At 38.0% G+C, this 23,427-nt stretch overlaps 3 protein-coding genes and 1 long non-coding RNA gene across 4 annotated transcripts; all 4 read left to right on the top strand.

Moving 5' to 3' along the window:
• Positions 1 to 95: 95 nt before the first annotated feature.
• On the top strand, positions 96 to 4,552 carry LOC116204920. Its single transcript, XR_004156420.1, has 2 exons — positions 96 to 676; positions 3,949 to 4,552. It is a non-coding gene; the product is annotated as an uncharacterized LOC116204920 (long non-coding RNA).
• Positions 4,553 to 6,489: 1,937 nt separating this feature from the next.
• On the top strand, positions 6,490 to 9,354 carry LOC116204917 (NAC domain-containing protein 30-like). Its single transcript, XM_031537287.1, has 4 exons — positions 6,490 to 6,641; positions 7,681 to 7,878; positions 8,168 to 8,439; positions 8,556 to 9,354. The coding sequence occupies exons 2-4, from the start codon at positions 7,689 to 7,691 to the stop codon at positions 8,997 to 8,999; spliced, it is 906 nt and encodes a 301-aa protein (XP_031393147.1). The 5' UTR covers positions 6,490 to 6,641; positions 7,681 to 7,688; the 3' UTR covers positions 9,000 to 9,354.
• A 4,908-nt stretch (positions 9,355 to 14,262) lies between these two features.
• LOC116204909 (phospholipase ABHD3-like) lies at positions 14,263 to 18,680 on the top strand. The gene is made up of 14 exons (XM_031537277.1): positions 14,263 to 14,674; positions 15,205 to 15,294; positions 15,524 to 15,585; positions 15,705 to 15,805; positions 15,946 to 16,035; positions 16,195 to 16,317; positions 16,473 to 16,550; positions 16,642 to 16,727; positions 16,850 to 16,898; positions 16,995 to 17,051; positions 17,150 to 17,280; positions 17,369 to 17,452; positions 17,605 to 17,674; positions 17,833 to 18,680. The coding sequence occupies exons 1-14, from the start codon at positions 14,388 to 14,390 to the stop codon at positions 18,259 to 18,261; spliced, it is 1,737 nt and encodes a 578-aa protein (XP_031393137.1). The 5' UTR covers positions 14,263 to 14,387; the 3' UTR covers positions 18,262 to 18,680.
• A 1,983-nt stretch (positions 18,681 to 20,663) lies between these two features.
• On the top strand, positions 20,664 to 23,279 carry LOC116202579 (uncharacterized membrane protein At4g09580-like). Its single transcript, XM_031534175.1, has 4 exons — positions 20,664 to 21,237; positions 21,721 to 21,991; positions 22,087 to 22,257; positions 22,884 to 23,279. Exons 1-4 carry the CDS (start codon positions 20,981 to 20,983, stop codon positions 23,013 to 23,015), a joined length of 831 nt encoding a protein of 276 aa, XP_031390035.1. The 5' UTR covers positions 20,664 to 20,980; the 3' UTR covers positions 23,016 to 23,279.
• The last annotated feature ends 148 nt before the right edge of the window (positions 23,280 to 23,427 follow it).

The following is a 23,427-nucleotide window of genomic DNA, read 5'->3' as shown; positions in this document are numbered from 1 at the left end:
ACATAGCATGTATATCTTTCTTCTACTTCTTCTTCTTTTTTTCTCTTTTGGTTTTGTACGCGAAAAATCAATAGGCAAATTGTAATATTAGGAAAACGCCCTTGCTTTAGGTTAAATTTTTATTAAAAAAAAAAAGTCTTTGACATTACACCCTAAACATTATGCGGTATAGTATAATTTTGAGTGGCCCGTTTGGTTTGGCGGAAAACCCAATTCTATTCCAGTCCAATTCCGCCTGGATTCTAAGCCAGCGTTCCTGGACTCTTATTTGGGTCGGGGTTCAAATTCTGAGGGAGTCCTTATTCCCATCAAACCCGGATTAGCAAATCCCCCGTCCCAGCCTAGATTTCGAATTCGGACCTCCTCAGAGTTGGGCCCGAGGATGAGATACCAAATATACCCCCAGCTCTTGCTTCCCTCCGCCACCGCTGCCGCTGATCTTGCCGCGGCCACCTGTTGACCTCTGGTGATGGAGCTTGGACCAACCTCTCCGGGCTAGTCTCGGCACGGCGAGGCTGGATCTGACCTCAAGGACGCTCGCGGAAACCCTAGCAAGAGAGAGAGAGAGAGAGAGACGACGACGACGACGACTCCGACTCTGTGCAGCTCGAGATCCTCCTTCCGAAGGAGCCAAAGCTAATCAATCATGATGAGATCGCTATCTGAAGCCTGAATCGTTAGTCCCTTTGACCTCAACTTTGCCTTCTGTTTGCGGATCGTTTCTCGTGTTTGATTTGGAAGCTTAGCTCATTTCTAAGCCGAAATGGCTTACGAACTGAATCGGTTGATTGATTGGAAAATGATCCTCTCAGTGAGGATCTTAGCTCGTGTAGTTCATGATCTTGATCTTTAGCAGAGATTGCTTGCTAAGTGATCTCACTTTCTGTGTCGCGACTAAAGATTTCATTTTTTTTTCCCTGTAAATATGAGATTTTAAGCTATGTAAGTTTGAAGTGGCGTTGCTTTTGAGCTTGCTTTAGTCATGGCTTTGAGTTTGTTTAGCGGGAACTTTGGAGGGTGCTCTCATCGGGGCATCTGTCACCGCTCCCGAGTCTCGGTTCCACCCAATCGAGTCATCACGACCCCTGGGTTGGGCTCAGGAGTGCAACCCCTACCAAGAAGATGAACCCTTGTGAGCCTTCGTGGCTACAAAGTCAAGGGATCACCATAAGAAGAAGATTAACCATAAAAAAAAAAAAGCGGGGGTATTTATGTCTTTTGCTTGGTAACATGGAAATAACCAAATATAAAATTTTAATTCTCAATTTTACTATTTCCTCCGACCAAACAAATATTTTTTTTCACAATCTCAATTATCGTCATTGAAATTCCCTTATCTTTTCAATTCTATTCCCCTCAATTTCATTCCAAAGAATCAAACTCCATTAAAAGGTTGTGATAAAATTGACACAAAAGTAAAAAGTTATGTCATGACATATATTTTTTCCTATAGAATATTAGTGATAATAAATGCGTATAAGCAAATAACAAGGTATAATATTCTTATTCTTTCAGAAAATAAAACTAATAGTCTTATCTAAATGTATTCAAATATTAGCTTAATTTTTCTTTCAAACTGATTTATAATTGTAATGATGTATATATTACATAAATTTCTTACTTAAATACTTTATATTTAATTCTTCTATTATAAATTTAAATTTATTGCATAACTTTTTTCTATATTAATATAAATCATAAATTTAAATATATTATTGTTTTCAGATTTAAAATTTTATAGTAATTTTTTTTTTATAAAATTCGTGTAATGGAGGGCTCCAATTAACTATAGATATATATTTAGATAGTGGGGTCCCAATGCACTTATTGCTAACTAAATAAGATAAATGTGCAAAAAGACAAAAGGGAACGAGGGAGGTACCTCATGAGCAAATCATTGATGCCTAGGTATGATGTGCGAGGAAAAATAATTAATGAGAAAAATTAGAGGGGTAGAAACACCTTGTGCTATGCAAAGAGAGATGTCATTATCAATCAAATTCCTTTTGTTTATTAATTGTTTTTTTAATTGCACTTTTGCCCCTTTAGTTTTCCCATAGCCTCCATATGTGTATTATATATATTGTATATTTATCTATCATCCTTAAATATACATTTCTATATCTAGAAGGTTTCTGAAGTCCTCGTCAAGTAAAGTCTAAAACAACCGCCCCAAAAGCCACCCCTCACTCGAAGTAGATTAATCACTTGATTAACACTATATATATTTATATATACATATAACTTATATATAACTTGACTTACCAAAACAAAAAGCATATATATGTATATATATAACTGTGTTATCTATGAAAGCAACCCTCCATATGCTTGCAGGCTTTATTTGTGTTCTTATATTCGTAAATGTACTAAATATGTAAGTCAATTTAAGTTTTAGTATTAGGAACTTAATACTAGTCACTCGAGCATCCATATGGACAGAAGTCGAAGCCTGCCGGAACTGTCACGAATTGGAACCTAGAGTAAAATAAGGATCCATGGAAAACTTCTCGTGCTACATGTATGCCTCTCATGGTGATCCATCATTTGCACTCTGGGCCTACCGGAGGCTTCAAAGATATATGATACGGACATAAACCCAAATGTTTGGGAATTTGCTCTTACAGGTATGTATGTATGTGCATATATATATATATAATCGAGGAAGAAAGTAATGAAAATTAAATTATAAAGAAAATGGTAAAACAAAAATGAAGAAAGCAAAAGTTGTACTTAGAAGGGGGTAATTAAATCGCCATTAGGTGGCCAATATAGATTGGTTCAAGCAGTTCGGCGCTTATTCAGCTTAAGTAAGGTCTTAGATTCGAGTTTTTGTGAATACAAAAAATTCATCCTCTGAGAGCTTTATTCTTTAGTAGGCAGACCCGGCTCGATTGGATTAGTCAGGGACCAATTGAGTTTTCGAATAATAGGGTTTACACAAAAAAAAAAGTCATTAGGTCCAAAGATGCATTGGTGACTCATTTAATGAACGAATAAATGCATAAATAAATATACAAATTAAAAATGTAGATGTAGATAGTAGGTAGATATGCGCATAAATTTCTGTCAAATATAGTTAATTAATCACCGCAATCAGAAAATAAAAATTAATAATGCTGATATATAAGAGTATATATACATATGGTATTAATTGTACACCTATATGTATAGAGGGAAAAAAACTAATTCTTATAATCTTTTAAAATAGACCATCACACAACATATCTCATATAAAATTTCCAAGCTAAACCCAACATATATACAATTATCAAATCGCGTGTGCGAGGTACTTGACGCACGTCTTGAACAACATGATTTTGTTAAGGATCCTAGGAATCACATATATAAAAAACTAAGGTAATAACTCATTGGATTTACAACAGATTTAGATACCACCATTAAAAAGTTTAAACTTTTGAATTTGATATATAAACTTCAACCACTTGTAAGTTCAGTAATTAATATTACGCTGGTAAAAGTATGTGTTAAATCGTATATCTCTAAAAAAAATATTTGGAGAAAAGAGTAATAAATGAGAATTAAGATTTAGAATGAAACTATAGTCTTCTAAAATTCCTATATCTATTAACAAGAAATATACATCTTACCATAATGTGAATGTATTCATTAAAACGGCACTAGAAGGACCATCAAATGAGTGGCAGCAAAATAAAGAAACATTAAAACAATTTGCACTTTTCAGCTTTTGGAAGGAAGAAATAAAATAGGAAAATTGCACTTTTGAGCTTTCAAGGCGAGTCTTTTTCAGCCTTATCTGATGATGTTCATAAGATCAGCACAAGATACCCATTCCAACATAAATTTTTACGTTTCTTTTGTTTTGTTTCTCTTAATGGCAATAATTGCTTCTTTTGTTTTGTTTTCTATTAATTTAGGGTTTCTTTCTTTCTTTCTTTCTTTCTTTCTTTTTGTTTTTCCTTCCAGGTGGAATGATGGGTCGATCACCAAAGAGGATGAATTTCTCCAATTAAAATTTGAGAGGAGGGACAGAAAGCTAACGTAACCAATCAGGAACCATCGATGCCATTTCCATTCTCGACATGAATGGCCTATGATGATGGTTGAAATCGAAATTGGTATAGAAAACTTGGAGAAGGGGAAGTCGGTTGATCACATGATTGTGAAGATTTCACTCTCTTGCTATATAGCTGGGGAATGGCGACTCGGAATATGTTCTGTTTTACCGAGAACAATCAATCCTTATGTTTGATCCGGATTGCTGCATTTTAGAGTCATAAAAATGAAAGCGATGTGCAGAGATGGCTCACGATATCTTGAGGATTACTGTCATGAATTAAGAATTTATATCAATGGTCTAGTTAGGGAGAGATATGATCATTTGAGGGTTTCTCTCCTTAGATAGCATTCCCTTCTATACCAAAATGTTGGCGCTAGCAATTGAAGTCTAGAGGCCACGATTATTAGCCGCGACTATTATAACAATAATCGAGTGGCCAGGCTCCCATAATGGTAGGCCATTTTTTGTAGATCCTAAAAGTGCACATGAACAGATATATTTCTTATTTGATGGACTAGCACAAGTTTATAACGGTATAAACCTGCCAAGACTAACTACTCAAATTTATATCAAGCAACCCTAAAATATTTTATTAATCTTAATTTTTTTATGTAATTCCTTAATTCATATAAATCTGAAACTGTTTAGTCAAGTTATGGAAACAATGACACAAATTAGATATACATCGTTCGGTTATTCGCTTTTTTTCTTTCTTTTCATGATCACTACTTCTTCGATCAACAGGGGAAAAAAAAACGCATCATACAGTTACATTGCATGTTTTCTTGCTGGCTAGTCATAATAGCTAAGGGTCCTATTCATCATAAGTCCATTTCCAATCAAAAATACTTCATGGTGATATTGTTTGATCTTGAGAGAAGAACTTGAGAATCATAATTACTAATGATCGGTATTGTGAAGATGTCTCTTATAACTATCAGATAATTAAAAGCTTCTATCACCATATTTGAATGTAAATGATTAAGAGAGAATTATTTACCAAGCCATGGGAGATTACTCTATTACAAAACTTTAATTAAGTGAGAATTTGATTAGGTGGAAATGAAAAAAGTACGAACGGTATAGATCTAAGGGGTCTTTTCAACTATATTTGTTAATACGTAGGAAAATATATATGAATATAATTTTTTAGAGGAAAACACAAATGATTAGTATATGAATTAATAATTTTAGAGGAAAACACAAATGATTAGCCATTTGATATGGACAGATCGGATGTCCGACTTGGAAGACACTTGTCGGTCAATTTGTGATTGTTAATTGCGAAGGGCGGCGCACCAAACTATGCCAAATCTTGGTTTTGGTTTGCGGCTAAGTTTAATGGTAAAGCTATTGCTATGTTTGGGCGCAAAACTTAAATTTGCACCCGTAACAAATATTGAGCACACTCCCGCTATATCACATCATCGTGTTTGCTAAAATGCAAGTCCGATATTATTTATGAGCACTAATACATGCATATGATTTGAGCGGAGAATCAGAGTGAGATTTGATTTGATTAGATGTTACTATATATACATGTAATGTCAATTGAAGTGCGTGGCTCAATTGTCAAACATTCTCTGTGGCATAGAGACGATGCAAACATGTCTAGAATTCCCATGGAAAGAAAGTATTCATAACGATATATAGTTATTCGTATCATGCGCGAGACGGATGATCTATTGAGACTATGCATTATTTTATCATATATGTTTCGTGTAACGAAACAGTGTAAACCTTTCTCAAAACATATAAACCGAGGATGGTATCCTCAAGCAAGTGCCATGCTAGCTGTAGTCTGAACCTTGCCATCCAAGCTGTTGGGGTCGGTGACCGAAGAACCGTGTATTGTAGGTGATCCGAACCTGCCCGGAGCGAGCCTTCCGTAGAGGCAAGTGAAGTTGGTGAGCCGTATGATGGGCAACTATCTCCTGCGGTTCGGACATGTATACTACGGATCAAAAGCTAACGTGCTACTAGATAGGTCATGCATGCGACTGAAGAGCCGCTTACAAAAAACATTTGCCATGGGCGCGACTGAACACGTACATACATACTTAACTGAAGTACTGACAAACCCGACATAATAGATCGTGATATTCCGAAGCGAACCGCTAAAGGTGCTACACTAAAAATAAACGAGTTCTAGGTTTTCGAATTAAGATGAATAGCCTCCCAATCAAGTTACATGACCTTGATTGATCGATCACATGGAAAACTTAGGGCACAAAATAACGGTGGAGAGAGATATCCAGCTTGGGGGGGTGGCGTGACAGACTTCTGATGTCCCGCCGTCCAAACAAACCCTTTTTTTCCATAGTTAAAATTTTCCCATATCCCCGCCCCCACGCGCAATCCATTGCTTCTCCTCACACTTTGTCCCTTCCCCTCCTCTAAATTCTTTCCATTGCTTGCCCCTTTCCCCTTCGCATATATAAACAGTTTATTGGCAGTCACTCTTCCTTCTCATGTCAACTCATCAGACAACATCAGCCCCCAGCCTTCTCTGACCTCTCTACGTACGTTGTCTTCCGGCTTGTTTTTCTTCAGTTCAACGATCAGCCAAACTACGTCCCAAGAGAACCAACTGCCAAGTGTGAGTATACAAAATATATGTGTAATTACATGTTGTATTATGTGTTTCAGGTACGCATGTAGTTTAACCATCTGTATGTTAGTATAAGTACATGCATAAGACTGATCAAGCTCGGGCAAAGCTATGGAATGACCTGATCTAATGTATTTTCAGCCGCCCGACAATCTTTTCAAGGCCGGCGTACCGTTTAGCTTTAATATTATGGCTAGCTAGGCTGGGGACTGTGAGTGATGAGTGAAGGCTTTTTTTTTTGTTTTTGAGAGAGATATGTTTGGTGGGGGACGTTTTCGAATCCGATCACCACCCGCACGAGCACTCTTGCCCCCACCCTCCGGACCTCCCACGGGATCTCACTCTCATTCCAAAGAGTGATTTGCACTCAAAGAAAACACATTACATACACTCATACTCATTACAACATATAAAATATATATTTATATTTTTTGCCCTTCTTGTTCCATCCAGCCAAAAGGTCAACCTTTTCGGCCCACTCCTGCCCCTTATAATATTATTGTCTACCATAAATTATATACATGTATACATTATATTAATTGTGCAATATATATTTCATTACACGTTAGCCCAAATTCATCGCAATGGATCTCCAAGGATCAGTCGGCAAGTGTATATAGTCCTGTTATAAGTGGTCCGAAGCTCTCGTTTCGAGTCAGTTAAGAAATCAAATTATATAGTTATGGTATAGGGTAAATTTCAACTGGACCAACCGAAAATTACTCTTATATGTTAATGCTCATAATTAAGGGGTGATAATGATGTTTACCTATACGACATAGTTAGGGTGAGAAAATTACATGCAAGTTGGACCATATAGAAATGGCTATCATATATTCAATTCATGATTGGACATGAACTTGTTAAGTATATAGCCCAACAATATATGAAAATGACATTAAAGCAACTTTGGATCAAAGTGAATTTCAAAACCTTTAAAGCCTCTCAACTCTCCATCTCTCTTTCTGATCTCTCTCTCTCTCTCTCTCTCTGATATATGTCTTTGAATGTGGATTTGAATCGTCAGGTTTTATTATGCTGATGATGGCGGCATCGATGGAGGATCATCAGATGGAGTCGAGCGTCCCGCCGGGGTTCAGGTTTCACCCGACTGAGGAAGAACTCGTGGGTTACTACCTCACGAGGAAAATCAACTCGTTGGAGATAGATCTCGATGTTATCGTGGAGATCGATCTCTACAAGATGGAACCGTGGGACATTCAAGGTATGTAGCTTAACTATTCAACCATTATCGGGGTCATAGAAGGATCAACTAGAGATGCATAATTTTCCCGAAAATGTTATAAACAAGTGCGAAAACGGATAACCTTTTCTACATGTTGTCTTTACACTTTGTAGAATTACGGCGTGCATATGAACTCACATGAAAAGGAGACGCATGCAGCTATATAAGGATGATGAAGCTTTTTGCATTTGCAAATGAACATATCATAGTTTATTAAGATTGGTCCATCTCGTGATTGAAACATATACTTTTTTTGACCAAATTGCAGATAGATGCAAGTTCGGCTACGACGAACAGAGCGAGTGGTACTTTTTCAGCCACAAGGACAAGAAGTACCCGACCGGAACAAGAACCAACAGAGCCACCGCAGCGGGGTTCTGGAAGGCCACGGGAAGGGACAAGGCCATCCTTTCCAAGAACAGAGTCATAGGAATGAGGAAAACCCTGGTCTTCTACCGAGGACGCGCCCCGAACGGAAGGAAAACTGATTGGATCATGCATGAGTATCGACTCCAGAAATCCGAGAACGAACCGCCTCAGGTATGGCTGAATATAAAACTATCGGAGTATCTCTACTTCAGTTGGCTCTATCTTTTATTAGGATGGCATTTTAGTTGATTTTACTCGTGCTGACTCGCCCAATTATACATTCGTAGGACGGAGAATGGGTCGTCTGCCGAGCATTCAGAAAGCCGAGCATGAACCAAAGAGTGGGCTTCGAAGCTTGGAATCACGCTTACTACGTCCGAGATTACAGCAGTGTTAATGCTACCACTTCGATGTCTAACATCGCAACTGATAATCTCAGTACCCATCATCTTACTAATTTCCAGCAACAAGCTGTTTTAGAGAATGAGATATTCGCCAACCATCCTAGCTTTTCGGACAATCAGCAACTCACGGAGCTTCCCCGACTAGTAAATGAAGACTGCGAAGAAGAAAGATTCAGCAACGGCGCTAGCAGCCAATACTTCGACTGGAAGAATCCCGGGGACATACTTGCTTCCACCTCCGAATTCCCAAGCCACGGCAATTTCACCCAAGAAGTGGAAGACAAGAATCACGTCGGCTATTTCCTCGGATGCTTTCCTGATTCATAGTATCATCAGATGGAACTGACAAGCACCGCACCATTCCTCAATATCCTTCGGGTTTTCAACAGCCACGATTATTTTCAAAGTGTTCATAGACTACAACACATATATATGCTCATCATTTAGTAATATGGAAGATCTTGTTAATTGACTTGATTTAAAAGCTGACCTTGTCATTAGGTTGCTATGGGATTGTCAGCCCATGCGAATGCGATGCATTTTTTATTGCATGGTCCGGTCCGCTTAAGCGGAAAGATGATCGAATCGATCGTCATGTAATAATGGTCCAACATAGATCTTTTATCTGTATGGCTTATGGAATCGGTGCAAAGTTTTATTCACCATTAATCACTTGTGATTTGCAATTGTAGATTTGCTTTCATTGTTACGTCTTGCATGCGTTCGATCTTTGATCTTTAATTATGCGATTTGTTTACTGAAGATAAGTTATTATACAATCAGCATAGCTTTTTCACTTTGCATAATATAAGTGTGCATTTACCCCCAAATCTCAACTTTTATAAGAACAAATGAATCGTATATATGTCTCCAGGGTTAGTGCAACTTTTTTTTTTCCTATGTATACTGTAGTGTCTAAGGGTCTGTTTGGTTTCAAGATGGTATTTTAGAATCACAATTCTAACTTTAACTCTACTCACTACAAAACAAAATAACTCATACAAAGTCAAAGAGTGGGCCCCATTTATACCACTTTTTTCCACAACAAAACAACATAACACATACAAAGTCAAAGGTGGACCCCATTTATACCACTCAAAATCAAAATCAAAATCTGATTTTAAAATCCTACTATGAAACCAAACGCAACCTAAAAATTCAATAGGCTCGACTAATTCAGTTCGAGCCAAGTCCGCCTACTAAAGGGTAAAACTTTCGCGATCATGAATTTTTTTTATTCACACGACTCAAACCCAAAACCTTGCTTGAGGAGAATAAGTATGGAGCCATCTGAACCAACTTGTGTTGGTAGAGTTAGTGTTATTTAAGATACTTACAGATGAAGAACATGTGAAAAATGTGCAATATCGATCAATAGGGAATAAGATGAACAAAAGAAGCTGGCCCCAGGCAAATGATGGCCCAGTAAGGCCCATACCATTTGAAACTTAGTCCAAATCACTGTAGGCCCAAAACAATCAGGCGTCAAGCCCACAAGAATTTTTCATTCACATCCCCGAGTTTTCTGAAAATTACAATTCCTACCCTGTCGGTCTTCCTCAACCACCACCTTCTGTAAAACCATTAACCATACACCCAGAGATAGACTAAGTGGCAATTGAATCCCCCCAACCCCAACCCAAATTTCTGACTTTAAAAGGAAATTTACGTATTATTGTTCTTTTTTATATATATAAAATTCATTATATTCTCTCTCTAACTCGTGAAAATCACCATTTCCCCTTCCAACACCCAAAAAACAAACAGTCTGCCCTCTTAATTTGAATCACGGTCCATCCTCACATAGACCTTGCATTGCTTGTTTTGAATGCAAGCCTAGCCAATGAGCCAATTACTTGAGCAACATAGTTTACTACATGTTATAATTGCTATCTCAAGTTTAATCTTTAACAACAGTCACTCTATTATCATTTTCGCTACATGTTCACTTAACATTATAATAATGTATTTTGTTTTGAAAATCTGACCTCCCGGTCCCTAGTGAAGCGATGTGTCAAGCGAAGTCAAACATGACACATGACGAAACCTGGTTAAGTATTCCAACAATTATATTATATATATATATATATATACACACGCGTATTAGTACCTCAAGTCCGTGCAATTTTTTAAATATTAATATTTCAACATTATAAGTGTTTCTTATAAATTAGAATAATAAATATGTAACTTTTATAAATTTAATTTAAAAATAAGAAAATTAGACTAAGAAAGTTTAATTTGAGAAGTTTGGAATTTTACCTAGCGGAACATGGTTAAGTGTTACAGCCATTTCCATTTATAAGTGTCCTGCATTACACCGATACTTATGAGTGCCTCATGTCCGTGTAATTTTTATATATTAGTAATTTTTTAATTTCTATTTATAAGTGTTCAAGTCATTATAAGTTTTTCTCATAAATCAGGAATAATATACATGTAATCTTGATTAGATTTAATTTAACAATAAGAAAATTAGAGTAAGAAAATTGAATTGAATTAATTTAATTTGAGAAGCTTGGAATTTCACGGCGGAACATGGTGAAGTTTTACAACCATTTTCACAAGTGTTCCAGGCATTATACCAATATTTATTAGTATGTCATGTCCGTGTAACTTTTAATTTTCATTTAGAAGTGTTCAAGCATTAGGAATAATATACATGTAATCTTGATTAGATTTAATTCAGAAATAAGAAAATTAGAGTAAGTTTAATTCATATGCTTAACACATGGCGACTCATGATGAAACGATATGTCAAACATTGGAGAAGTCTATAATGTAACATGGCGAAATATGGTTAAGTGTTTCCGTCATTATATAATATATATTATATATAGATTAGCTAAAAGGGGAATCATGAGAGACTTTCATAAGAGCTTGTATGATATTTGCGGGCTCTTCCTTCAGTCTACAGGTTCTCCCTCTGCCAATCTTCCTGCTCCTCTGCAAGACCAAAAGCCACACACCATAAACAAATTCAACAAACCCTTTAATTTCCTTTGGGACTTGGGAGCGTTTAGTTCGAGTATTATCAAATTACATTAAATGTGAATATTACAAGGTAATTATAGATCAAAATGTGAGATTTTAGTATTTGATAAACCTAGATATATTAAAATTGGGTTTAATATATAAGGGTTCCGACTTCTGCTAAACTCATCAACACGATTGAGAACACTTACGAATTCAAAGAACCCAAAACAGAAGTTACCAAGCAAACTTAAATGATAAGCATGAACAATTAAAATTACTACATCCAGATTATTCCAAGACATTAATTAGGCACTTAGTTAGCTTGGTTTACCCATGAACCTTCTCGTCTTCCAACAGCCTCCCTTAAACCGGATTCATGTCGACCATCCCGGACAACCTCTTCAATTTAAGGACAGTATCCGCCCAACATGCTAGCAACTTGATCTTCAGAATTGCAAAACTCAAGCACAATGTCTCCGGACTTCACCGGATTTCTAATGAAGTGATACTTGATATCGAAGTGCTTGCTCCTCCAAATACTTTGCTAAAGCAACTGATGACTTGTTGTCGCACTTGATCTCGGTCGGCATGAGTAGCACAATAAGTTGCGGCTATGTACTCCGCTTCAGCTGTGGATAAAGTCACCGCCTACTGCTTCTTCCAGACCATGAAAAAACTCCATTCCCCAAAGTGAAAACATAACCGAAAGTACTCTTCCTTTCTCCAACATCACCTTCCCAATCGCTATCTGTAAATCTCACAAGCTGAAAATCAATAAATGAAGAATGAAATATACTATCATCCATGTTACCTTTTATGTATCGTAAAATCCTCTTCATTGCTTGTAAGAGTGATTGTCTAGGAGACTCCATAAACCCGCTCACCATCCCAACACTATAAACAACATTTGGTCGAGTAGAGGTCAAATATCGTAGGCTCCTGACCAGCCTCTTCAAGTAAGTGGGATTGACATCAGCATTGCTTCCCTCCTTTGTCAACTTCAACCTCTCCTCCATTGGAGTCCGAATTGGCTTGCAAATAGCCATCTTGAAACGCTCAAGAATATCCTTAGCATACTTCCGTTGACATATGAAAATGCCCTCCTCCGATTGAACGACTTCAAGGCCAAAAATTAAGATATGAGACCATGTTTCCCATCTTAAATTCACGAGTCATCGCCTCCTTGAAGTTATCAATCATGTCTTGACAATTCCCAGTAAAGATAATATCATCAACATAGAAACAAACAATGAGCTTTTCACCAATTGCCCTAATCATAAGGACAACGAACAAAACCATGAACAAGAAAATAGGAGTCAATCCTGGTGCACCATACCCTCTGTGTTTTTTGATCTACGTACACCTCATCATCAAGTAAATCTAACTTGACATCCATTTGGTGTATTGTCCAACTGCTTTGAGCTACCAAGGCGATGATTAGATGAATGATGTCTAACTGCGAATAGCACGAACAGTCGAGACCAAGAGAATTTCCAAAACTGAAATGGACTTTATGCATTCCGACTTCTGCTTAACTCTTTTTTTGGATGAATGACCTCTGCTTAACTCATTCAACACAGCTGGGAATACATCTAAATTTAAAGATTCCAAAACACAAATTACAAAGCAAACTTAAGTGATTAGCATGAGCAACATTAAATCTACTACATCTAGATTATTCCAAGATATTAACTACGCACTTAATGAGCTTGGTTTATCAATAAACCTTCTCGTCTTCCAACACATTCGACATTGGAAAATTTCGGCTCAGGCTCATAGTCCCAATGTAAAAGCATATGCTTGCAACATTCACCGAGCCGCACCACAGTGCCATGCTTCTCCGAGTTAGGGGTGATAATATGTGTCGTATCGTGTTTAAACTTGTCGTCTCTAAACAGGTTCATATCAAAAAGTTCTAAACCAGAGCACAACACGTTTAATAAACGTGTCGAGATTTTCAAACACGAACACGACACGTTTAATTACGGATTGACACTGATATGACACGTCTAACCCGTTTAACTAAGTGTGTTTAAATGTGTATGTATACTTATCTAGACGATAAGACATTATTAACTTTAAGTACATATTATACTTACATGATATGACATTATTAACTCTAATTATACGTTACTACACGATTGACATGATGTATATAAACAAATTTAGATGATTTGCACTTTTTTCTATAAATTAATGCAATATGAAAAAAAAAAATATTAACGCGATGACACATAATATAAAATTGATCTAACCGTGTTTAAACGAGTTATAAGGGTTGAACCCATTTAAACACGTTTATTTATCGTGCCTAAATGGATTTGACACATGAAACACATTTAACCTTAATCCAAACCCACTTAACTCCGTATCATATCCATATCGTGTTATCGAGTCGGATTAAATACCGCCGGCCCTAATCCAAGTTGATCAAATTGTACTACTGGGATGAGCCCTGGGAAAGTATTTGCCCAAGGAAAGTACCTTTGGGAAATTGAACAGGGATGGACACGTGGCGATCACCCAAATCATGAATCGTGACACAGTGGCAAGAACAGTAAGCCGAACCAAACCAGCCAACCAGCCAACCAACCAATAAGTGCTACCCCTAATTTCCTGCCAAACCAAGAAACCGTAGACATCTGCTGAATCGACAGTGGCCTGCTGGGCGAGGGAAAACCGAAAAAGACGATGAAAAGCTGATGCCTTTTCTTTTTCCCATTGATTGATACAATTACAATGGATTCCATCATCTCGGGTTCAGGGGCTCAAGACGCTTGTACTGCTGCTTCTTCTTCATTATGTGGGTACGCTCTCCTGTTCAATGGGTTGTCTCTCATCCCAATCTGGCACTATTTGCTGGGGTTCTTGATCGGTTCGGTCGTGTTCCTGTACAACTTCTTGGAGTTCCATTTCCTCGAGGATCTCCTCTCCGGGTTTCGAGGGTCTCCCGCCAAGTTCACTTACAATTCCGGTTCCGAGATTTACAGCGGCGTCGCTTCCAAGTGCCGCATTATTCATGGGAGGTATGGATTGACATTCGATTCAAGTGCTGATGACACATTATGCAGGATGCCCATTTCTTGTTTTTTTTTCTGTTTATTTGGGATCCTTGGAAGTGCTTCTGCATTGTTCTGATTTCGTGTTCTAATCGGTCGAGAAGAAAGAATTGCCTCCAAGCCCACCGCAAAAAGCTCTGTCTTGGCTAGTATTGTATAGATGCTTCAGGAACATGGCTTATGATTCTTCTGTGCTCGTGATTGTGAAGATCGTAAACATGGATCGGCTTAGAGTAGTTTCGCTTCCCAAAGTCAACTTTAATCCGGACAGTTGTTCTCTTGCTTCTGTTTTGAATCTTAAGAGAGCTTGTTGGTTAATGCCCCTGAGATTTCATTGTTTCACATTACAATTGTTCTGTGAGTTTTATCGGCTTAGCCGCAGAGAGTATTATGAAAAAAATAGTGGCAAAGTTTTGAGAATTTACTCGAATAATTTGCATTTTGAGTTTTTAATATGATAAGCATTCTTTGCGTTGACCAATGTAAAGTTTATGCAGGTACTTGGCTACCCCATGGCTGTCGAGCCCTCACATTCAGACGACATTCTTGAATTTCTTTGGAAGGCCTCCATCGTTCAGCTACAGAAGGCGAGTTTGTTTCTTGGTATCTATTTCCGGAACCTGTTTTTCTTAATATGGATGGATTATGACTCCTAAGTTTGTGATAAATACGGAAGTATTAAATTTGCTATTCTCCAACAGGCGTAGTTGAGTAGTATGTTCATGAGTAAAGGATGTTCACACATCGTGCTTGCTTCTCCTTGTCTTTCGATATTATTGATTCCTAGAAGATTATAACAGTTCCACGCTCTGGCAGACAAATCTTCCATGCTTCTGATGGTGGAACCATTGCACTGGATTGGCTAATGAGCTCAGATGGTAAGTCTAAGCAGCTTCGAATGCTTTAAATAGGAAAAAAGGTCTCCCTGAGCTATAGCTAGAACCATGAAATTCTTCTTCAAGCCCTTTCTCTACGAGTACAAATTGATTATTTGCAGTTTCTGGGGGCGCCTTCCACATGGAAAGTTCCATATCAAGAGATGACACCACTCCCATTGTGGTAGTGGTTCCTGGGTTAACAAGCGATTCTGCTTCGCCTGTAAGTTCTGATTCCATTTAAGTTTCATTAAGCACATCTTCCTTTTCGAGGTTTCTCATATTCTTTGCTTGTATTTAATAGATTAATGGTCCTCTTAGTATTTAACTACCTACCTGATGGATGATGCTGTTGCTTTGCAGTACTTGAAGCATCTTGCTTTCAACACTGCGAAACGTGGGTGGAATGTTGTTGTGAGCAATCATCGGGGGCTGGGTGGTGTTTCAGTTACAGTAAGAGCTTTTCCCAACATCGTACAATGATAAAGATATCTGAGAAACACAACTGTTATCGTTATATTTAGCTACACTTTAGCAAACTGATGAGATTGTTGGCCATTTCTTAATTGTAACATCTTTTTTTTTTACCTAATATCCGATTAATATCTGCAGTCTGATTGCTTTTACAATGCGGGCTGGACAGAAGATATAAGGGTTGTCCTTCATTATCTCCATAAAGAATACCCTAAAGCTCCTCTATTTGCTGTTGGGACTAGCATTGGTGCCAATATTTTGGTAGGTTTTAATGCAAACTGTTACCCCACAATAATCCTTTACTCAGGTTTAATCCGATTGGCATTTCAACAGATATAGTCATGATGATCATCTTTCTTGGCCAATATAAACACCAAAATTATTCATTATTTTGCTTTGGAAAAACAAATTTTCAGGTAAAATATCTGGGAGAAGATGGAGAGAACGTTCCTATTGCTGGGGCTGTTGCAATTTGCTCTCCTTGGGACCTTTTGGTTAGGACTCTGGCTTTTATATTTAATCTTCGGTGTCAATCTTACTGTTGTGTTGGAAATCATCTCTGTTCCTCTTCTGCCTATTATTCAGATTGGTGACAGATTTATAAACAGAAGGCTGGTGCAGAAATTGTATGACAGAGCTCTCACGATCGGTCTCCAAGGTTATGCGCAGCTGTATGTCCTAATTACCTCAACAGCACGAACCTTCCCATATCTACAATTTTTTTCCGTGCTTCTAAGAAACTTTCTAGAATTTTGGCATATGCTTATTTAATTTCTTCAACGGTTCATGACAGGCATCAACCTCGCTATTCTCGCCTTGCCGATTGGGATGGCATAAAGAAGGTTTTGCTTTACTTTCTTCTTGAAGTATTTGATTACGAGGTTCTCTCTCTATGCTTTCTTCCAACTAATGTTATATCCCCCGGGTGCTATCCTCAGTCGCGTTCAATTCGGGATTTTGACAACTACGCAACTTGCCTTGCTGGGAAATTCGAGGTATCAACATCTACACCTATCATTTGTTGATTTCTTCCTTACCTTCTTCTCGTTCTTCCACAGTTAATGAAAAGGACATATACTTTTGATTTCTTCAGACTGTCGACACATACTATAGGAAATGCAGCAGTTCTAATTATGTTGGGAATGTTTCGGTCCCTTTGCTCTGTATTAGCGCGTTAGATGATCCTGTCTGTACAAGGGAAGCCATTCCTTGGGATGAATGCAGGTTGAATCAGCATAAAATTGCTTTTCACAACATGCTATTTAAAAGCCTTAACTGGGAGAAACAGATCTAACTCTTGATATTTGGATAGGGCGAATAAGAACATCGTCCTCGTCACCACGAGACACGGGGGTCACTTGGCGTTTTTCGAGGGGTTAACTGCATCGAGTCTATGGTACTTTATAACATTCTTGTCATTGCATTTTAAGATTTGGAAGCACGTGGTTACAACTCCTCTTTCTCGCCCAAAAATGAAATGACTCGTCTGCTCTGTGGTTAAATGTTTCCTGTTCTCACCCGAGCTGTTGTTTCGATTTGATCTGCCAGGTGGGTGAGGGCTGCGAATGAATTTCTTCATGTTCTTCATTCTAGTCCTTATATGCATGTGCAGAAGAAGGTACATCTGATTTTGTTTATCTGCACAAATCTGCATTCCAGGATCACGGGATATGAGTTCAACATGAGATATAAATGAAGTTATTGACAAGCCTCGGTTTTTCTTCCCTCAATCTTTGTGCCACTTGAATGATATTAGTTGTCTCTACTCATTTGCAGATCAAGACTACGGGGTTGCACTCGACGTTGGATTCCTCAATCGATCAAGGCCCCTATGTGAATATAGCTGATGGAATGGTAGCTGCAGCAGGAAACGAGCACACGAGAGATGTCGTGGAAGAAGATGAGAGCAGTGAACTTCCAAAAGATATCCACAGAAACAACAATGAGATAATCCCAGATGCAGGTAATGATGGAATGCAGATAACAGAATCAAAGCCTGATATGTCCCGCAAGAATGTTGACAAAGAGGTCGGGCTGACCTCTTCAGTAATGAGATGCTTATCACAGATCTCGAGAAGGACAAAAGTATCGATATGGTTACTTGCTTATATTGCGGTTGTAACCAGTTGGCCTCTGGTGGGTTCAGCCATCGGGATGTTCTTGAAACGGAAGATTCAGAAAGCCTCCCCTCGCCTCTCTGCTTAAAAGACAACCTCAAGCCCCCACCGGGTTATCATTGTCATGGCTCACTATATGTCTTCACAAGCACCATTAAGTCTATCGAAAGATATTCCTCAGTATATTCATGTCAGCTTGATAACTGCACATGACAGCGAAACCTTCAGTCTTCTGTAAGCCTGCTGATAATATCATCAACACGGCTCCATCTAAATTACTAGCTATGACTAGTCTTACCCGTTCGAATTCGATGACGTACAGAATGGTATGTCGGTGATGGCGTTCGTACGAAAGAATGATGCATGTGTTTTTACCGTTTGTTTGAATTGTGAGTTTAAGAAGGATAGGAAGGGGTTGTTATGGAGGGTTATGATAATTTTGTAGTGTTTCACAAGAAATGTCGGATTCTATGAACTCAGACAATTAGTTCCATTGGCAGTTGAACATTTTTCGCCTTTTCTTTTATTTACGCGTACATAAGGCTAATCTAATTCATCATTAACAGTTAATATTCTTTAGTAACTTGAAATAATCTCATAGTTAACAAGTGTACATAGAGAGTAGAGACGATATGTACATTAAAACTTTATTTTCTTTTTCTTTTTCCTACCGATAATCTTTTAATAAAAATCCAACAGTTATAAAATAAATTCAACGTCTTGCATATTTATTTAGATTTATTTGTTTGAATTTAAAATTTTAGCACTTAATTTAAGTGTTAAAATCTTAGGTGGTGTTTGATAAATTAAGTACTTCAAAATAAGCACTTAATTAGTTAAGAGAAGATATGTATAAGAAGATAAAAGGATTGTTAAGGATGAGGAGATATGTTCAGAGGAGTTAAAGACACCAATAAACGAAAAATGAGATATTCCATTAAGTCAATTTTTTTTTACTTAACTCATTAAGTAGTTTTTGACTTAATGATTTAGTAGTTTAGACACTCATTTCTCATCTTTCCCTCCTTCTCTCATTATTTTCCCTATAATTAACTTATAACTAACATTTAAGCGCTTATTTGATTAAGTTGAAATAAACACATCCTAAGAATAAGTACTTCAGAAAATAAGTCTATTTTATATTTGTTAAAGAGAAAAGTTATGGCACTTAAAAGTAAAAACCTTGATTTTTTTTTTACTTATGTCACAAAACTTTTCTCTTTTAAACTTTTACCTTTCTATAATAATATTTTTAAAATTTTAGAAAATAAAAAATTGAAAAAAAAGGAGAGAATTGAGTTGAGCAGGATTCGTCAGAGAGCGAAAGAGTGGTGGGGGCTCCGATCCCGATCACCACCGCCCAAATGAGGTCGCCACCACTGCCCCAAATGGTCTCCTCTTTATCTACTCTTTGGAAGAGAGAGGTAGATCAGAGCAATGAGGCTCCATAGCCAGCCACAGTTGCATTGGTTGAGGTCACTGACAATCTTGTCTATGCCTATGGCGACCGTCAACGAACCACCACCGCGTGATTTTCTCGGGGGAGAAAATTGCACGGTGGTGGCCTCATTGCTGGCAACGATCGCCAGAGACAAGGTCACTAGAGACCTCTATAATCGTCGGTGACCTCGATCAAGGTGACAATTGCTGATGACGGAGCTCGGTCATTCCAATCTCCCTCAACCCTCTCTTTCTCTAGTCTTTCATGAATGGATTGATTTGCAAATTACTGAAAACTAAAAGGGTATCGTTGTAAATTGCTAAAAACTTGCTGATTAGCTGAGCGAATCAGAAAAAAAATAAGCAGGTTTTGAATAGATGAGTCATTAAGTGCTTTTTTACTTAAATCTATTATATTAAGTCATTTTCTGTGCTTATTGAATAAGCTATTTCTAATTAAGTGCTAAAAATTTAATCTAAGCATTTAATTGGTATTATCAAACACTTAATATCGTATATGATGGTATATAAAAATATAAGTAATCTCGATAATTACATTAAAATGTAATCAGATTATTGAATATATACTCTAATTAGGAGGGACTCAACCCATGACTTTGGATCGAAGAGGGGCGAGCCCTTAATAGCAAACAAAAAGGTAAATTTTCCATTAAAATGTGAATTTAAATAAGTTTTACAAAAATTTGAAGAAAAATGTATAATTTTCTTTAGAGTCAAAATTCTAAGAGGGCGATTGCTCGTTTCGATTCCCTTGATCCATTATACAATCACTGGACAACAATAATAATTTTTCAGGATTTTTGTATAGCGAAAATATTAATATGCTATTGTTAAAATGAAAATCTGAATGATAGGAAAGAATATGGTAACATTAACAATTCACATTAAATGGAGGATTATTATCTACAAAACCATTTCTCGTTTTTTGGATTGAAAGGAAAATGAACAAAGAAAGAAAACAAGAAAAATAGGAAATTGGAAAATGGAAAAAGGGAAAACAGAAGAGGAGAGGAGAAATAAAAAGTTGACCGGGAAAATCCTGTTTTTGTTTTTCCGTCTTTTTCCCCTTCCTCCACCTCTTCTTCTTCTTCTTCTTCTTCCTGATCGATTCAGAGCCCATCTTGGACCTCCATTGCCGGAGCTTCGTCGGTAGCTTCAATTATCGAGTTCTGAACCTCATTTACCCTCCGATTGAGCCTCTAACATTCACCATTGCCGCCGACAGCTTAGCCTCGACCGTCGATGTGATCTGGCGACGGATACGCATCAGAGAGCCTCCCCGCCTCGCGATTCTCAGCTGAATGTAGTGAACTCAGCGACCTCATAGTGGAATTCGATCACCTGCGATGGCGGCGCCGAGGAGTCTGATCGTCGACGTGGAGAGGCTGATGAGAGGGGACGAGGACAAGAAAGGCGAGGACTCGCCGACGGAGAGGAAACCTAAACTGGAGAGGTACCCGTTCTCGAGGTCGGAGCTCCTGGCTTTTCTCTGCGTCTTCTTGGTCTTCGCCATCGGGCTGTATTGCATCTACTTGACAATGCCTTCGGCAGAGTACAGCAGGCTCAAGCTGCCCCGCACGATTTCGGATCTCCGCATTCTCAAGTATGTCTTTCAGATTCCATCAGCTGAGATCATCGTTATGTTGTTCTGCTCTGAATCGGAAGCTCAGTTTGTCGCAATGTTCAGGATTGCATCTCGTCGGTGGCATTTTGTTGAGAGCAATGAGACAATTGCCGATTATAACTTGAGTACATGTTTAGTGAGGAAAGACACACAAAATGTCTTGATTTGCATTTATAGACTCTAATCATCTCTTAGTTTGATATTGACATTCCCTGACCATAGTTTGATGTCAATGTCGCCGACCAATGCTCTCAAACCGTTTCTGTTTCTTGGTCAGCTGCTAATGGCATTTGATTTGATTGATATTTAGTCGCTTTCTTATGCATTTATTGGCCTCCGGTCGGTGTAGATCTTGATTGAAATGAGTTATCTATCAGCATTGTCTGTCTGCCTGTGTTAGTTCATACTGTGGATTTATTCTAATGTCCAAACATTTCTTATTCTCTGCCATCATGATTGCAGAGATCATCTTGCCACATACGCAAATGATTACCCGGCACAGTTTATTCTGGGTTACTGCTCGACTTACATCTTCATGCAAACGTTCATGATTCCGGGGACAATTTTCATGTCGCTGCTTGCCGGCGCCCTTTTTGGTGTTATCAGAGGCCTTTTCCTAGTTGTATTCAATGCTACAGCAGGCGCATGCTCCTGTTACTTTTTGTCCAAGTTGATTGGAAGACCTCTAGTCATCTGGTTATGGCCTGAAAAGCTGAGATTCTTTCAGGCAGAGGTGCTTAACCCATTTCTAATATGTGAAAATCGAGTTTAAAATACGCAGCATTATCGTAACGTTAACTGTTGCTGTAACATTATGGTGCTTCACAGATAGCAAAGCGCAGGGAAAAGTTGCTGAACTACATGTTGTTTTTAAGGATAACGCCGACTCTGCCCAATCTTTTCATCAATCTGGCGTCTCCTATTGTAGATGTGCCATTTCACGTCTTCTTCTTCGCAACTTTCATCGGTCTTTTCCCAGCTGCTTATATCACAGTTAGAGTGAGTTTTCTCCACTACTCGAGATGGCAGCATTTTTTCATATTTCCTTCACCATCATTCTCTTGGAACATAAGACCATTCCACTTAATTCTGTTGGCATTGATTTTTTGTTATTTTGTCCATCACCAATTGCATTGTCCTAGGATTGTGGCTTGCTTGTCAACTTATTTGTAATTCCTCATGTGTATTTATGCTCGTTACATCTGCCTGATGCATATGATTTGTGGGATCCTAATTTACTGCATTTGGCTTCTATAGCTAGGCTTTATGTTGGCCCATTTGGGGCAGGGTAAGTTTTCCTTCTCCAACACTGTTTTCTAGTTGGTTTATAGTATAGCAAATGCATCGGCATGCCCAATCAAGGCTTTGTAGTTCGTTGCCCCGGATGAGGTCTCTTAGATCTTGTTTGTAATTGCTTGGATGATCTTGCTGCTACCTCTCTTTGTACTTCCTTTGCTATAACTCATAACTAAGAGAAACCATAATTGTCAGAATGACTTTCGTGTTCTGTTCAATTTCATTGTCTTTTACATGAATATGAAATTGATTTGTCGCATGCTTTATGTATCCTCGAAACTTTTACTATGTTATTCAATTGCTGACGGTTTTCTCTCTACAATCCTCAGGCTGGTCTCGCTCTTGGGGATCTCAAGTCGGTAAAGGATCTTTACGATTTCAAGACCTTATTTGTGCTCTTCCTTATCGGCTCCCTTATTATACTTCCTACTGTGTTGAAGCGGAAACGAACTTATGAATGAATCAGAGACTTCGCAATAGTCAAGCTGTCACCACTTATTATGGAAGGCAGCTGATAGAGTGGCGGTTCGATATCTCAGGCTGCTCTTCAAGTTGGCTTTGTGGCAAAGGATCAAACTAACTGTTCCTCTCACAAGAACATACATAGTGATATCAGGTGTAGAAATGTAACATTAGTCACTTTGTATGTGCTATAACCCAATTATTTCTGAATTGATTGGTTGCAGTATTTTCATAAATGGAAGAGGATACATCTATTGGTGAAACGCTCGAGTTGACACCGGGTCTTCACTCGAGTTTTTATTTATTATTTTTTGCCACCGGGTCTTTGCTAGTGAAAGAACACGAAAACAAATGAAAAACCAAATTGTAAGTTATAGATGTCTTTGTGGCTACCCGCAGATACAAATGGAA

Source organism: Punica granatum, chromosome 4 (genome assembly GCF_007655135.1).
Source record: "Punica granatum isolate Tunisia-2019 chromosome 4, ASM765513v2, whole genome shotgun sequence".
Lineage (NCBI taxonomy): Eukaryota > Viridiplantae > Streptophyta > Magnoliopsida > Myrtales > Lythraceae > Punica > Punica granatum.
The sequence above is the reverse complement of the archived record's forward strand: the minus strand, read 5'-3'. Positions and strand labels throughout refer to the sequence as shown.

Bases quoted from the DNA above. Each gene is read 5' to 3' on its own strand.
- LOC116204917 (XM_031537287.1), top strand. From the start codon at position 7,689: ATGCTGATGATGGCGGCATCGATGGAGGATCATCAGATGGAGTCGAGC. The intron at 7,879-8,167 runs GTATGTAGCTTA...ACCAAATTGCAG, and splicing joins GGAACCGTGGGACATTCAAG to ATAGATGCAAGTTCGGCTAC. The intron at 8,440-8,555 runs GTATGGCTGAAT...ATACATTCGTAG, and splicing joins CCGAGAACGAACCGCCTCAG to GACGGAGAATGGGTCGTCTG.
- LOC116204909 (XM_031537277.1), top strand. From the start codon at position 14,388: ATGGATTCCATCATCTCGGGTTCAGGGGCTCAAGACGCTTGTACTGCT. The intron at 15,295-15,523 runs GCGAGTTTGTTT...ACGCTCTGGCAG, and splicing joins CCATCGTTCAGCTACAGAAG to ACAAATCTTCCATGCTTCTG. The intron at 16,899-16,994 runs GTTTTGCTTTAC...TGCTATCCTCAG, and splicing joins ATTGGGATGGCATAAAGAAG to TCGCGTTCAATTCGGGATTT.
- LOC116202579 (XM_031534175.1), top strand. From the start codon at position 20,981: ATGGCGGCGCCGAGGAGTCTGATCGTCGACGTGGAGAGGCTGATGAGA. The intron at 21,992-22,086 runs GTGCTTAACCCA...GGTGCTTCACAG, and splicing joins TGAGATTCTTTCAGGCAGAG to ATAGCAAAGCGCAGGGAAAA. The intron at 22,258-22,883 runs GTGAGTTTTCTC...TACAATCCTCAG, and splicing joins CTGCTTATATCACAGTTAGA to GCTGGTCTCGCTCTTGGGGA.